The sequence below is a fragment of the Pan paniscus genome, chromosome 9 (genome assembly GCF_029289425.2).
Source record: "Pan paniscus chromosome 9, NHGRI_mPanPan1-v2.0_pri, whole genome shotgun sequence".
Classification (NCBI taxonomy): domain Eukaryota; kingdom Metazoa; phylum Chordata; class Mammalia; order Primates; family Hominidae; genus Pan; species Pan paniscus.
In genome coordinates, this window is record NC_073258.2 from 64,197,642 (window position 1) to 64,213,151 (window position 15,510).

Sequence of the window (15,510 nt, forward strand, 5' to 3'; positions counted from 1 at the left end):
TTTTTTTTTTTTTTTTTAAATAGAGGCAGCGTCTCGCCATGTTGCCCAGGCTGGTCTTGAACTCCTGGCTCAAGTGATCCACCCGCCTCGGCCTCCCAACATGCTGGGATTACAGGTGTGAGCCACCACACCTGGCCAGCTGTTGTCCTTTTTCTTCTCCTTTGCTGTCAGAGGTTCCCATCTGCTCTCAGAGTGGGAGGAGCTTGAAACAAAGCCTCTGATTGGCTGCTTTCATTTCAGCCTGTCATTTCAGCCCTTGTCAGTTTCTAGCCTGACAGGGAAGGGAGGAGCATTAGATATTTAGCTAAATCTCACAGAAATATTTGAATAGGTTAGAGGATGGGGGAGGGAAGAGGGAGGGATAGAAAGGGGCAAAGGCAAGAGTCTTTTCTAATTTTCTGGGATGGTTTGTAAAGTCCCGGGGATGGAGTGGGTGGGAGGGGACTGTATGGCCTCCTGGGCTGGAAGCTGACTAAAATGGAGTGGCCATTCCTTTTGAGACAAGAGAGACACAGAGAGATGGTGCGCAGTCAAACCTTTTAATGATGTGGTTCTGGTGGGGTTTATAAAGGGAGGTGGACCCCTGGGAAGATGCTTTCCTGAACCACAACCCCCACACTTGGGTCACCATTTCCTCTTCCTCCTCCTTGTGTGGGTGGCCGGAGACCTGTAGGACCTTCCCTCCCTTTAGGGTTCTGTAAGGCCCCTTCTCAGTCCTCAGAGTCCATTCTTCTCTTGTGCTGAGGCCTGCAGTGGGACCATATACTTCTGGTGCTCTTGTTGCTGTCGCGTCTGTTTCCCTTTCCTGCAGGGCGGCAGAAGAATGGCACTCTGGGTATGCAGCCTCCAGGCCAGGGCCGGGATATGGAGGCTCCCAGGGGGTCTCCGCTCAGCTATGCTTGGACACCTGCTCTCTGCCCCAAATACCTACTGCTCCCTGGAGCTGGGATCCCCAGGAAGGATTCTAGGAGAAGCTCAGACAACTGGGGACAAAGGGACACAGAGCTTTGGGCTAGAAGAGGAAGCCTGGGCTTGAGTCTCAATACCACCCCACCCTGCATGTGTGACCTGGGATATATCCCTGCTTCTTTCTGAGTGGGGGCCCACCTGCTCTCCAGGTCCTGCACCGTGTCCGGCAGTGGCTGGCCCAGGGTCTCTGGCAGGAGGACAGTGACAGCGCTGGCGGCCACAGGAACAGCACCGTAGATGAAGAGAGGCATGGAGGGGTAGAGCTCGGCAGTCATGCTCACCAGTGGGCTCACGATGCTGCCCACTCGGGCCATGGTGCTGCCCATTCCCATGCCTGTCTGCCTGCAGGGCCCGCAGCAGATGGGTGTTGGTTAGAGTTCCGGCATGAATGCCCAGATGCTGGTCCCATTTGGAGGGTGGCAGCTCAGGCTCAGCCCCCAGGACACTCCCGGTACCTCCTCTCTTCCCCATTTGATTAGCAAACCAATTTGGCGATTTTTTTTTTTTTCTTCTAGAGATAGGGTCTCTGTGTTGCCAGGGCTGGTCTTAAACTCCTGGGCTCAAATGGTCCTCCCCCACCACAGCTGTTGGTGATCTTTTGAAAAAGAGAAGTTGGAAAGGGTTCTGGCCAGAGAATAAGGAGACTTAAGATTGAATTTTGCCTTTGCCCTTAACTTGCTGTGTGACTTTGGGCAAGCCCCTTTCCCTCCGTGGGCTTCAGTTTCTGCAGCTGTCAAATGATTCAGTTGTGGTACACCTATGGTTCTCAGATCACCTGGAGGAATTGTGTTATAGTTGCAACAAGCCAACATACACCTATTGGATTAGAATCCCTAGGGGGAGGGAGCTGGAATCTGCATGTTAAGAACATTCTTCATGAGAGAAGAGGTTAAAAACATTGACTCAGGAGACATACTGCTTGGGGTTCAAATGCATGCTTCACCATTTGTTAGCTGCATGATCTTGGAGAAGTCACTTAACCTCTCTTTGCCTCAGCTTTCACGTTTGTAAATGGGAATAATGATAGTGCCTACCACAATGGCTTGTTATGCAGATTAAATGAATTAATATTTGTGAAAAGTTTAAGACACTGCCTGGTACATAGTGAGTGCTTCGGATTATTGCTCTTTCATCTGAAATCTGGTAAGGGCACAGGACCATGACCCTCAGGGTTCCACTTTGCAGACCTTACAGGCCCACTCCAAGTAGCCCAGGGAAGCCTGACATTTCTTTGTTATCTCATGTAAATTTTGCATCCCATTCTTGTTTATTTTATTTTATTTTATTTTATTTTTTTGAGACAGAGTCTCGCTCTCTTGCTGGGGCTGGAGTGCAGTGGCGCGATGTCAGCTTATTGCAACCTCCGCCTCCCAGGTTCAAGCTATTCTCCTGCCTCAGCCTCCTGAGTAGCTGGGACTACAGGTGTGTGCCACTATGCCCAGCTAATTTTTGTATTTTTAGTACAGATGGAGTTTCACCATGTTGGTTAGCCAGGATGGTCTTGCAGGATGGTCTTGATCTCTCTTTTTTTTTTTTTTTTTGAGATGGAGTCTTGCTCTGTCACCCAGGCTGGAGTGCAGTGGTGCCATCTTGGCTCACTGCAAGCTCCGCCTCCCGGGTTCACGCCATTCTCCTGCCTCAGCCTCCCAAGTAGCTGGGACTACAGGCGCCTGCCACCACGCCTAGCTAATTTTTGCATTTTTAGTAGAGACGGGGTTTCACCTTGTTAGCCGGGATGGTCTCGATCTCCTGACCTCGTGATCTGCCTGCCTCGGCCTCCCAAAGTGCTGGGATTACAGGCGTGAGCCACCGCGCCTGGCCGGTCTTGATCTCTTGACCTTGTGATCCACCTGCCTCGGCCTCCCAAGGTGCTGGGATTACAGGCATGAGCCACCGTGCCGGGCCCCCATTCTTGTTTCTTAATGCAAAAATACTGCCCCCCATCTTAGGACTCAAATAAGCAATACTATATTTATTCCTATTGCTGGGATATTATCAGGAGTGAATCTTGAGATAGGAAATTGCTTTCATGTTTGTGGCCTTTGCTTTCAGATATATCACTTGGTTTATAGATGGAATGTAGATGTGGTGGCAGCTTCTAATTTGTGTTTTGGAGATTAAAGGAAGACTTCAATTTGTTGTCTCTGAGATGTGTCTTCTTGGGTCCTTACCCTGCCCCAGTTGGTGGCTACTTTTGAGATCTTCTAGGGTCCCGTAAGGGCTTAGAGGACAGTAACACCTGTGTTAGCTAGGCCATGAGGTGTGTACTCAGTGGCTACTATGTGCCTTGCAATGATGAGTGTTGGGAGGGGCCTTTGGGCTGGGATGTACTTGATTTAGCTCTGGGGTCTGACCTGTGCACAGAAGAATGCCTTTCCCCAGGAAAAGGCTGTCATTCTCCCATTAGGCTCCCACTCACCGGATCATTGTGGGATACAGTTCCCCAGTATACAGGAAGATGCAGTTGAAGGAGGCAGCCAGACAACCCTTCCCCAGCACAGCAAGAGAGGTTCGGACAATGGACTGGTCTAGAGAGAAAGAAGGGGGGATAGCAGGAGCTTGGGAGTGGAGGCTAGGAGGAATTGGCCCCCTCCCTTCTGAGATGTTGGGTTATGTGTGGGGATGGGGCTGAGGAGAAGGGGCCAAGGTGCTCGTGGGTGCTCACCCTGGGGTATCACCCCATTGAGCAGGATGCAGATGCCTGCCAGCAGCAGTGCAGCCATCTGGGCAGGCCGGCGACCCAGGGAGTTGATGACAAGGAAGCCCACAAGCTTGGCAGGCAGGTCCACAGCACCAAAGATCACCTGGATTAGGTAGATGCTGACTCCAAAGCCCTGCAGGTCCATGACCAGCCCATAGTATGCAAAGCTAGTGGCAAACCTAGCAGAGAGAAGAGAGGGATATGGAGTTTGTTAGGAAGGCTTAAAGTGGGGTGCTCTTTCAAAACAGTGGGGGAACTGCATTGGGTACCCTGCTTAAGGAGCTGGAATCTGCCTTGGCTAATATTTCTTCATTTAACCATATCATTAAACTGCAGAGTTTAAGTATTGAGGTAGTTCTCTAATACTCCAAATTTCCCAATCTTCTGATAACTAGGGTTGCAGTTAATTGGGGGAATTTTCACTTAGTTGCTCTGTAGGATTTACATAGGTTTAGTTTTCATCTTATCAATTGACGCTGGACTGAGGGAGGGCAGGTGCATACCCAAGCCATCTTCAGGGCCAAGGCAGCTGGGAGAGTAGAGAGCCTTCTGGGACCTGTCCATGGTCCTGGGATGAGTGTTGTGCTTTTTAAGATGTCAAGAGCCCAAAAAACAAAGCTCAAGATTATTGGCTAGAGCCCATGACTGAGAATAAATCCCAAATTGGAAGCAAATAATTCATTGGCAGGATTGTTCCTTCTGACTATGTTTCCCTTAACTGTCATGGGATTGCTATGGTGATGGGAAGGAAGGATAATGGGGAGTGTTGCAAAGGGAAAGGAAGATTTTCTTTGGCCTTGGCCAAAGTGTTCTTTGGAGATGAGTTTTAGTCATCTTGTTGCCTGTGCCTGTGTTTCTGGCAGGCACCATCAGGCCAGTAAAATCTGTGAATATTTTGCAAGCCAGACTGGTCTCTGCCTTCATGATGTAAGTCTATTGACTCTGGAGCCCACTGGTCCTGATGAGGTGTCTCCACATTGGAACAGGGCTAGTGAAAGGACAAGATGGGGAGACTGGTGTCCCGTGTGGAGACTGGGACTGAGTCGAGGCTGGGGGGCATCTGGTTCCTAAGGATGATCCCTAGTGTGGGGTTACTGCTTCTCACAGCAGGTCTGCTGACCTTCCTGCCCTCTTCTCTGGCCTCTTTCACCCATTGTGTCTCCTCCTGCCCCAGCCAGCCTTTTGTCTCAGTCTGTCTGTCTTTCTGGGCCTACCACAGCATGGAGAGGCAGAGGAAGAGGTGGCGGAGGGTGGGGCAGCGCAGCAGCTCCATGGCCGATGCCTGGCCTTTGCCCATGGTCAGCTCCTTCTGCAGACTGGCCCGGAGTACCTGCTGGGACCGGCAGAGCTCAGGGCCCGGGATCCTCCCAAGGAGCTCCTCCCAGCCTAATCCCTTACTCAGAGGAGTTCCCTGGGCCCTGGGTCCTGGGTTTAGGGTTTGGGGGTGAAGCCCTGGGAGGTTATCATGGGAAGTCTCAGGGGATCTCACCTCCATACTCAACTTGGCTCCTTCTTCCCGCTTCCCATTGATCCGGGCGACTCTCTGCAGGGCCCTCAGGGTGAGGTCCAGCCTCCCGGAGGAGGAGTGCCAGCGGGCCGACTCAATGAAGAACCTGGGAGCGGGGGTGGGGGTGGGTGTCAGCATGGCTTCAGTTCCAGTCAGCTGGGTGGGGGGCTGGGGCTGGGCTTTCTAGGGGTCTGCGATGGGATTTTATTTAAGGTTGGGAACCCAGGGCCCTTGCCAAATCCCTCTCTCTAGGACCACGAGGCAGTGCCCAGCTTGGTAAAGACATATTCCCCAATCCAGAAGCTCAGCTCTTGGTTGCGGGTAGGGGGAGCAGAGCAGGCAGGCTGGAGAACTGAGTGGGGGAAGCCAGAGAATTGGATATCCTGGGGCAAAACCTTCTCCCCACAGCCTTGGTTTCCCTATCTGTCACACAGAGGCATTGGACTGGGTTTGACCTTCTCTACATTTGTGGGATGGGATGTGTGCTGAGCTCTGGGAGATGTCCTGTCCCTTGCAGCCTCTGGGCTCCTGTGGCAACCACCTCCAACCCTAGGCCCCACGCACCAGGAGTAGATGAAGAAGGCAAAAAAAGGCGCAGAGACCAGTAGCTGCAGGTGGCGCCAGTGGGGCTCAGCGTAGGCCACACCGGCCAGGAGGAACTGGCCCAGGCTGTAGACATAGCCAATCAAGGTTCCCACGCAGGCCCGTGTGTGAATGGGCATCCACTCCACATCTGGAAAGAGGGTTAAGACAGGATGCTGCAACTACCTGGGCTGCTGGGCTAGTAAAGGCCCCTCCCTCCATCCAAACCTTGGCCTGTCCCAAGGCTCAGTGGAAAATGCATCGAGTAAGTTGAGTGCCAGGGTGATGGGAGTGGGGAAATTTCAGTGGACGTATGGATGAGGAGCTGGGTTCAGAATATCTGGGAACTGCCCCCTCCACACTCTTGATTTTTTTTTTTTCTGCTCCTCCTCAACCTATTCTCCTGGCTAGAGTTCCTTCTCCATTGAGAGCACCTCTGGCCACTTGGTCTGTCTTCAGCAGCAACCATTCCCCTGGTCTTCTTCAGCTATGGGCTGGATTCCACTCTCAGTGGCCAGAGCATCTTGGAGGAGGCAGTGGCTTTTCTCCATCCTGGAGTCTTGTAGTAGGAGTGGGACCACCTCTCTGGTGTGGTCTGGAGAGGCCTACCTCCTGTCCAGGTGGGCTCCCCATTGGGCTGCTGGGACAGGGACTTGGATACTTAGGCTGGACTTGGGGGTTGGATTTCTTAGGTGTCTTGCCCAGGCTCTAGCCCAGTCCTGGTTAATTCCTCTAGTCCAGAGAATCCCAAATCCCTGGATTCCCCTCTGTGGTTGAGGAATGCCCTTGGGTAAATCCTTTCCCTTCTTCTTGGCCTTGGATTCCTCATTTGGGAAACATGGGGTAAGCGGGGGTTGATCCATCAGAGGATGCTCATCAATGGCCCATGGAGAGACCACAATCAGTCCACAAATGTGTCTTGTCTGCACGATGCTGCCTCATCCTATGTTTATTATTAGAGTTAATTGCAAACATGAAAAAAAACTGGGTTATTTTACATTAATCAAAGAGGAGGGGGAAGCTATGACAGCCCTAGGATCTCCTGCCTGGAGCAGCTGCATGCCTGTAGTGTCTCTGGATGAAGGTGTCTCTCCTTTGAATACAGTTCTCACCATTCCCTAATGCCTCCTGCACCTGGCCGTCTTACATGATCTGCTGGCTCTAACAATGGAGTTTGCAATCCTGCTTTTTTTTTTTTTGAGACGGAGTCTCGCTCTATTGCCCAGGCTGGAGCGCAGTGGCGCAATCTCCGCTCACTGCAAGCTCCGCCTCCTGGGTTCACGCCCTTCTCCTGCCTCAGCCTCCCGAGTAGCTGGGACTACAGGCGCCTGCCATCACACCTGGCTAATTTTTTGTATTTTTAGTAGAGACGGGGTTTCACTATGTTAGCCAGGATGGTCTCGATCTCCTGACCTCGTGATCTGCCCACCTCGGCCTCCGAAAGTGCTGGGATTACAGGTGTGAGCCACTGCGCCTGGCCCGCAATCCTGTTTTTAAATGAGGGGTCAGGGTGGCATGAGCCTGAGAAAAGGTTGTTCTATTGGCAGGAAGGTGAGACCCGAGAGAGGCTGGAGGGCAGGCAGGGCTCAGGAGGGGCAGGCTGGGAGGGGAGGCTGGAAAGGGGTTGCTGGGCTGGGTGGCCGGAGGGGAGTGGGCTGGTAAGAATCTCTCACTCAGTGTCATGCAGTTGAGGGAGATGCCAGCCAGAGCCATGCCCGAGAGGAGCCGGAAGGCGCAGTAGATGGGGAAGTTGGGTGCGAAGGCTGCGCAGGTCCCTGACACAGCTGTCTGCAGGTAGTTCAAGATGAGTACCTTCCGGCGGCCTAGCCTGTGGGAGGAGGGGAGACTTGTAGCAGGGCCCTGGAGACTGATGGGGGTCAGGCTGAGCCAGGAGAGGAGGGCTCACCCTGGATGATGCCTGGGCTGGGGCCTTTTGAGGACCTCTGAAGTATGAGGCTGGTGCTGTAGATCCTCAAACCAGCCCCGGCTGGCAATGCCAAGCTCCCACCTAGACACCCTGAGCCCAGCTGAGCCCCTAATCCCAGCCCAGCCCAGCCCCTTGACCCTACCCAGGACTGACCTGTCTGCAAGGTAGCCGAACACCATGGCTCCAAGCAGCACCCCCACCATGTACAAGGACTGGGCCAGCTGGCGTAAGGCCCTGTGAGAGCACACGAGGTCCCACTGTGGGGAGAGGAGCAAGGGTCAGGCAGAGATGAGCCTGGCTTCAGAGAATCCCCTTCCCCCACTTCAGCTGGTCCTCTGGGGTCCATGTCACCCTCTTCCTCCGGCACTTTGCCCTTTGCCTCTCTGGTCCTGACAGCTGAGAGCATTTTTCTTTTTAACTCAGCAGTTAAAAAACTCAGCAGTTAATTTCTCCATGTACTTTTTTTTTTTTTTTTTAACAAAGGCCCCCATCTTCCCATCTTGGCCCCTGGATGGGGAGCCCCAGGTGCTCACCTCAGTCACGATGGTAGATGGGAAGGTGCCGTTGTCATAGATCCAGCCATCGGTGCAGGGCTCTGTGGCCCCTGTGCCATTGGCTTCTGTGCCATTGAGAAAGGGCAGTCCCCACTGCAGGGAGGTGAAGCGGAGGCAGGACTCAGGCTGCCCCTGCCTGTCCCGGGGCAGCCAGACCTCCAGCCCCCCGTTCTTGCTGAGGTTGGCATCGGCAGGCGGGCGGCAGTGGTGGGTAGGGATGGCAGCAGTGAAGTTCTGCAGGGTGTTGTGAGAAGCCATCAGGAGCAGGGGGAGGACCACCAGGGTGACCTGGATCTGCTGGAAGCGGCCGACACCCCCCACCTGCTGCAGGAGGTCATTAAAGGCCATTGGGCCAGGCCCAGCCCAGCGGCTGGGGGCTGAGGCCTTCCAGTCCCAGGACCTCTGTCTGTCTGCCTGCCTGCTGTCCTTCGCTGGAGGAGCAGCACTGCCGTTGCCTCCGCAGCTGGGTTGCTCCAGGAGCTGAGTCCGAGCTGCTCTGTGGGGGGACAGCAGCCTCCTTGGCTGCTCCTCCTTCTTCCCCGGTCTCCCTGATCTGTCCCTCCCTTTTCCCTTGCAGCTTCTCCTCACTTTGGGGGTCAGGGCAGCTCAGCTTTCAGGGTCTGCTGGAGACCTGACCCTTGCATGGGCAGTTTTTAATCCTTGGCCTGGAGGGAATGAGTTAAAGTGTGACTTGGTATCAGAAGGATTAACCCTCCAAGGATTCCTTGTGTCAGTGGAATTTCTCCAAGTGGTTATAAAGGGCAGGAGAGGGTGGACTGAATAGGAGCAGGGAGAGGGGTGTATTAGGGGGGCATCTGGGCATCTGGGGGTGGCGGGGGGCCAGAGTGGGATCTATTGGACCTATTTGTCTTCCTTTTAGGAAGGAGACTGGGCTCTGGGAAGTGTGGTGGCCTCTTGAGGAGTTTCTGCCCTTTTTAGTGGATGAGATCCAAATAGTCTGCTTTTGGGAAGGGTTGCCAGGGAAATTACAGGGTGCCCAGTCAAATTTGCATTTTAGGTCAATGAAGAGTTTTTAAAAGTATGAGTATGTCTCTAATATTGCATGAGACATACTTATACTAAGCAATTCTTCATTGATTTGAAATGCAAATTTGACTGGGCACCCTGTATCCTTATTTGCTAAATGTGACAACCCCAGTCTTTGTTCTTCTGGGGACAGCTCACATCTTATAGAACCATGGTTTTATTCATTTGGAAGAAACAACAGAAGTCAGAGGCCGCTCTTGGAGTGGGACCTAAGACCAATGTCATACACAATGTCGGGTGATTCTTCCAGTGATTATTCTGACCCTTCCAAGGGTCAGATTTTTCCCTTAGTCATATTGTCTTCTGTCCATAGTGTCTTTTTTCTTTTCTTTTCTTCTTGTTTTCTTCTCTTCTCCCCTCCCCTCCCCTCCTTTGTCACCTCCCCTTCGCTCCCCTCCCCTCTCCTCCCCTCTTCTCTTCTCTTCTCCTCTCTTCTCTTTCTTTTTGAGACACAGTCTCACTCTGTTGCCCAGGCTGGAGTGCAATGGTGCAATCTCAGCTCACTGCAACCTCTGCCTCCCAGGTTCAAGTGATTATCATGCCTCAACCTCCCGAGTAGCTGGGATTATGGGCATGTGCTACCACGCCTGGCTAATTTTTGTTATTTTTAGTAGAGATGGGGTTTCACCATGTTGGCCAGGCTGGTCTCGAACTCCTGACTTCAGGTGATCTGCCCATCTCAGCCTCCCAAAGTGCTGGGATTATAGGCGTGAGACACCATGCCTGGCCTCTTTAATTTATTTTTGAGATAGAGTCTCACTCTGTCATCCAGCCTGGAGTGTAGTGGCACAATCTTGGCACACTGCAGCCTTGACCTCTCCAGGCTCAGATTATCTTCCCAGTTCAGCCTCCTGAGTAGCTAGAACTACATGTGTGCACCAGCACACATGTATTTATTTATTTATTTTTAAGAGATGTGGTTTTGCTATGTTGCCCAGGCTGGTCTTGAACTCCTGGGCTCAAGCAATCCACCTGCCTCAGCCTTCCAAATGGCTGAGATTACAGGAGTGACCTACCGCGCCCAGCCATAGTGTTATTTTTTAAAACAATGAGCATGAACTCACTGTGTTTTTAGCCACAACTCTAAGACAATCACGTGAATTCCTCCAACAGAATTTTGGCTCCTGAGTTACATGTGATCAGGGAAGTGTGGAGCTCTGATTGGATGGGTTTCCATGGGATCCAGTTGGTTGGATCCCAGATTGAGGACAGTGAGAGAGAGTAGATGGCAGCTTCTTGTTATTAACTTATGCAATTCATATTATATAAAACATGGACTCTGGAGTCAGTCTACTTGGACCCACATCCTCACTCCACACTTACTGGCTGTGGAACCAGGGGCAAGTGACTAAACTCCTCTGTACCTCAGTGTCCTCATTTGCAAGATGGGGATAATAGCTATGTTGGCTGCCTTGAGTTTTTGGAGCATTAAATGAACTAATATAGGTAAGAAGCTTAAAGTAGCTCATATGCCCTGTAATTCAGTGGTTACTGGCTCTTCTTATTTGTTTCTGGTGAAAAGGTGGGACTATCACATTGATTTTAGAAAGAAAATATGCCTAAGTATATCTTATCCTAAGAACAGTGATTTTTGACTGGCGGTGATTTTGCCCCCCAGGGGACACTTGGCAATGTCTGGAGATATTTTTGGTTGTCATGACTCAGGATGGTGGTGGTGCTACTGGCTTTTAGAGGGTAGAGGTTAGGGATGCTGCTGAATATCCTGCAATGCACAGGACAGGCCCCCACAATGAAGAATTATCTAGACCCCCAAATGTCAGTGGTGCTGAGATTGGGAAACGCTACCTTAAAAGATGTTGCAGGCTGGGCGCGGTGGCTCAGGCCTGTAATCCCAGCACTTTGGGAGGCTGAGGCAGGCAGATCACAAGGTCAGGAGTTCGAGACCGTCCTGACTAACATGGTGAAATCCCGTCTGTACTAAAAATACAAAAATTAGGTGGTGCGCACCTGTAATCCCAGCTGCTCCAAGAAGCTGAGGTGGGAGAATTGCTTCAACCTGGGAGGTGGAGGTAGCAGTGAGCCAAGATCACGCCACTGCACTCCAGCCTGGGTGACAGAGCGAGACTCCATTAAAAAAGAAAAAAAAAAAAAAGATGTTGCAGAGTTTGTGTGTGTAGTAATCAATCCTATACCTGCTTGGCCAAGGAAAGATGACTCCTATCAAAATATTTCCACGAACCCCCAGGAAGAGACATTCTCCTCCTCCTTGTTCTGCTGGAGGACAGCTGGATAGCCTGGCCTCCAAAGACCTGCAGCTCTTTCCCCGCCTGGGCCCACCCAGCCACTTCCACCACTGGGGTGGCTGAATCAGGAAACTGATCTTCCTGTGTCTGCTCTAACACCCTTCTCCACTATATCCTCACTTGACTGTTGAGCTTGGCTTACCATGCTGGACTCTTCCTTGCCCTTTATGGTGTGTTTCCATTTTGGGTCCCTAACTATCCCTCTAGGTAATCTGGCTCCTGCTGACTGCCCCCCACCTAGCTTCATCATTCTCTCGGCATGTGTCTAAACACGACGGATGATTAGGGTTCCATCATTTTACAGAAAGCACTCCAGGCCCTATACAAATGAGCCAATGCCAAAGGTCATGAGAAGAAAGGATGTTTCTCACTTCTTCTGGGCAGAAATCTCCATCTTGCTGTTGAAGGGATGTAGTTTGATGTCCAACTTCTCTTGTTAGAGGTCGAGATGCCTTGTGAATGTTGTACAGTTCGTGCAAACTGCAGCCTTATGCATGAAGCTGGGAGGGTATTTATCATTCATCAGGACTCTGAGATCCATGAAATCTTTGATTGGTTCAAACCCATTCTGTCTAACTTCAAAGATGAGTTCTTAACTGCTGCTGTTGAGGTGTAGAGTGCGCAGCCCAAAGGGTTTTGGAAATTATCTGGGCTCATATGTACAAAAGAGAAAAGGGGAGGCCCAGAAAGGTATGTAACTCAGCCCAGCCTTCCCCCTCCCACCCGTTGTTGGTTCTGGGCTGGGACCCAGTGGGTGTCCAGATGCCTGACAACATTCTCCAGGCCAAGATACATAAGAGTCCTGTGGTCTGGGGATGCGAGGACAGCTGGACAAACAGCTTGGGGACTGCGGGGCCAGTCTCCTGCCAGGACCTGGTGCCCTCATGGGGGAGTGGGTGGAGTGCTGAGGGCAGCGGGGGATGGTGGGCCCCTACAAGCACCCTCCCTCTCTAAGCCTGTGCCAACCCCACATTGGAGAAGAGCTCCCTCCTGAATGCCTGACGAGCTCCGAGCCTGGCTGAGTCTAGAAAAGACTCCATTGCAGACTCTGGGCCCGGAATTGTGTTTGGGTCTTGGGATCATCTGAGTGGCAAGGGATTCCCCAGCAGCCTCCTGGCTCATGGAGAGTTTCTGGATGGGCATACTCTCATAGCAAGTGATTTTCAGAGCCAGGAACTGTCCCTTAGGGGAACCTTCTGGGCCACTAAAACCTCACAATGGGACTTCCTTGTGCTGACTGGAATATAGAGTTAAATTCTGGTCATGCTCACTGAGAAAGGGTCAAATATGGGAATCTCTGATTGGCCCAGAGCCATAGAACCACATGCCATCTAAGTTGAATGCCATCACTCAGGTAAAAACGTCTCATTGTACACATAAGGAGACCAAGGCCCAGAGCAGGCAAAGGATTTGTCCATGACCACACAGCAAACAAGTCTGGAACTCAACTCTTTGGACTCCATTGTTCTTCCTACCATGCCAGCAGCCATCACATATCCCAGATTTTCTGGGATTAAGTCCTGATTTTGTATAACTTTATTCCATTTTATAATTGGGATTTAAAGTGTGGGACTACCTGTGATTTTTGTTTTTATTCTTTTGTGAGATTTTTCAAATACATAATTTACAGATCATATAAAACACTCTTACTTAGATCACATGTCCTAAGCATGGGTTTGAAATGATTGACTTGGGGAGGAGTCCAGCAGATTCCAAGTGTCTGCCAGGCCCCTCGCAACATTCTGAGTAAGGAATTCTGAGATACACTGTGAGCTTTGTGCCTTGTGGCCTGACTATCCTGGCTGACGGATGGTGCAGAAATTAGAAATTCATCCAAAGACTTCCATATAAAGGCTGGACATGAGGCCAGTGACCTATGAGTTGACGCAGCATGAGGACTCTGCCCAAAAGTGGTGCTCCATATTGGATCTTCATGTACCGAGCCAGGTGGAGTCCCTGCTTAGAGACAGAAGGGAGGGAGTAGAAAAAGCAAGCGGAGCTGGGGTTGTAGAGGAATAAGCAGCAATGGAGAGAAGGAGGAATCCAGAATGGGGATTTGGGGATTGCAAGAAGAACGGGTCTTGTGAGTGGCCAGTTTGTCCTGAACAACATCTCAGTTCACCATAAGTCCTGACCGTGTACCTGGAAAGCATTTTCTTGGGTGTCTTCCCTTCCCTTCATGTGTGTCCTTGCAATAAGCACCCTGAAGCAGCACAGGAATAGTCATGGCCAGGACATCCTGGCAGCCACTCGGAATTCCGGAAAACTGAAAGATGGGGGCACGGTGGGGTCAGTATTCCTCCCTGAGCCTAGTCCTTCTCCCTCCAGGTCGAGACCCAGTCAAACTAAGGGGAAGCATTGCTGGCTCTGTTGTCAGCTGATCCTAGGCTCCACAGTAGAAACTCTATAGGTAGAAACCAGGTTCCAAGATAGAAACTAGGTGGCTTCTCCCCATCCAACCCCATAGCACTCTCAGCATAAGGGCCAGATCTCAGGGGGCAGTGTAGCACAAGGCTGGTCCTAGGCGCCAGCCCCAGGTTATCTACAGGTTGGCAAGGGGGGAGTCCTGCATCCAACATGATCATAAATGGCCAGTCCCAGCAGCTTCCCACATGGCTGGGTGACAGATGGGCTGGGATGGGAGAACCTTCTTCCCTTCTCATTCTCTTTCCTCTTGCCTCTTGATTCTCTTCCCTGACTTACCGCCTAACTCCCCTACTTGTGCTTTCTAGGATCTCCTGCCAAATAATCTATGGTACTTGGACTTAAATTCTTGTCTTGAGTCTGCTTCCAGGGAAACACCCACTAAGACACAACTGTGATCACAGTTCATTGTCTGATAAGCAGGGTGCTCAACCCAGGCTCTGGGGCAGTTGAGGGGTGGTCACAGAAGGCTTTTCAGAGGAATCCATCCAAGCTAGGCCTTAAGGATGAGTTGGTGTGAGCCAAGTGCTGTAGAGTTGGATGGGGAGAAGCCAAGTGCTGGGCATGGTGAAGAGCAGGGGCAGTCTAGGATCTGAAAAAGATCAGTTGAGGCTGGATTTCTGGGTACGAGGTAGAGAGTGTTAAAAACCAAAGCTGTTGAGGCAGGTTGGGCCTGGTCATGGCAGGCCTTGTGAAAGACTTTAGATTTTATCCCAGTGGGAAGTCACCAGAAGGTTGACGCAGGGGTACAATACCATCCCTTTCACATTTTTTTTTTTTTTTTTTTTGAGACGGAGTCTCGCTCTGTCGCCCAGGCTGGAGTGCAGTGGCGCGATCTCGGCTCACTGCAAGCTCCGCCTCCCGGGTTCACGCCATTCTCCTGCCTCAGCCTCCCGAGTAGCTGGGACTACAGGCGCCCGCTACCACGCCCAGCTAATTTTTTGTATTTTTAGTAGAGACGGGGTTTCATTGTGTTAGCCAGGATGGTCTCGATCTCCTGACCTCGTGATCCGCCCGCCTCGGCCTCCCAAAGTGCTGGGATTACAGGCGTGAGCCACTGCGCCCGGCCCCTTTCACATTTATTAAGCTGTCTCTCAAATATCTAAATACAGATTCGAGAGTAATTAGCTCTGTGGCTGATAATTAAAGCCCTGCAGTATGTCTGAGTTGTCCAAGGTGGTAGCCAGTAGCCACTACTGATGCTTGAATTGAGCTAGTCCAAACTGAAATATGCTGCTAGTGGAACATACACACCAGAATTTGAAGACTTAGTCTGAATTTAAGGTTATAAAATATCTAATTAATAATGTTAATATTGATTAATCCTGAAATGCAATATTTGAATATAGTGGGTCAAATATTAGTATATTATGTACATAATATATTCAAAATTAATTTCACCTGTTTTCTTTTAGCTTTTTAAAAATGGCTATAGATGATTTGGAGTTACATATGTGGCTTGCATTCTATTTCCACTGGACAGTGCTGGGGAAGAATGTTACAGGAAGAGTTCCTAGGAAAGATTCCTGGGGCAA

General features: G+C 51.1%; 1 protein-coding gene across 1 annotated transcript; it reads right to left on the bottom strand.

Annotated features, from left to right (window-relative positions):
• Positions 1 to 525: 525 nt before the first annotated feature.
• On the bottom strand, positions 526 to 9,056 carry SLC22A6 (solute carrier family 22 member 6). Its single transcript, XM_003828515.4, has 10 exons — positions 8,220 to 9,056; positions 7,840 to 7,943; positions 7,433 to 7,587; positions 5,742 to 5,910; positions 5,160 to 5,283; positions 4,885 to 5,000; positions 3,635 to 3,849; positions 3,389 to 3,497; positions 1,108 to 1,311; positions 526 to 805 (listed from the first exon to the last, which is right to left on the bottom strand). The coding sequence occupies exons 1-10, from the start codon at positions 8,586 to 8,588 to the stop codon at positions 718 to 720; spliced, it is 1,653 nt and encodes a 550-aa protein (XP_003828563.2). The 5' UTR covers positions 8,589 to 9,056; the 3' UTR covers positions 526 to 717.
• Between the last annotated feature and the right edge of the window lie 6,454 nt (positions 9,057 to 15,510).

Bases quoted from the DNA above. Each gene is read 5' to 3' on its own strand.
- SLC22A6 (XM_003828515.4), bottom strand. From the start codon at position 8,588: ATGGCCTTTAATGACCTCCTGCAGCAGGTGGGGGGTGTCGGCCGCTTC. The intron at 3,498-3,634 runs GTGAGCACCCAC...CTTTCTCTCTAG, and splicing joins CAATGGGGTGATACCCCAGG to ACCAGTCCATTGTCCGAACC. The intron at 1,312-3,388 runs GTGAGTGGGAGC...CGGGCCCTGCAG, and splicing joins CTGTATCCCACAATGATCCG to GCAGACAGGCATGGGAATGG.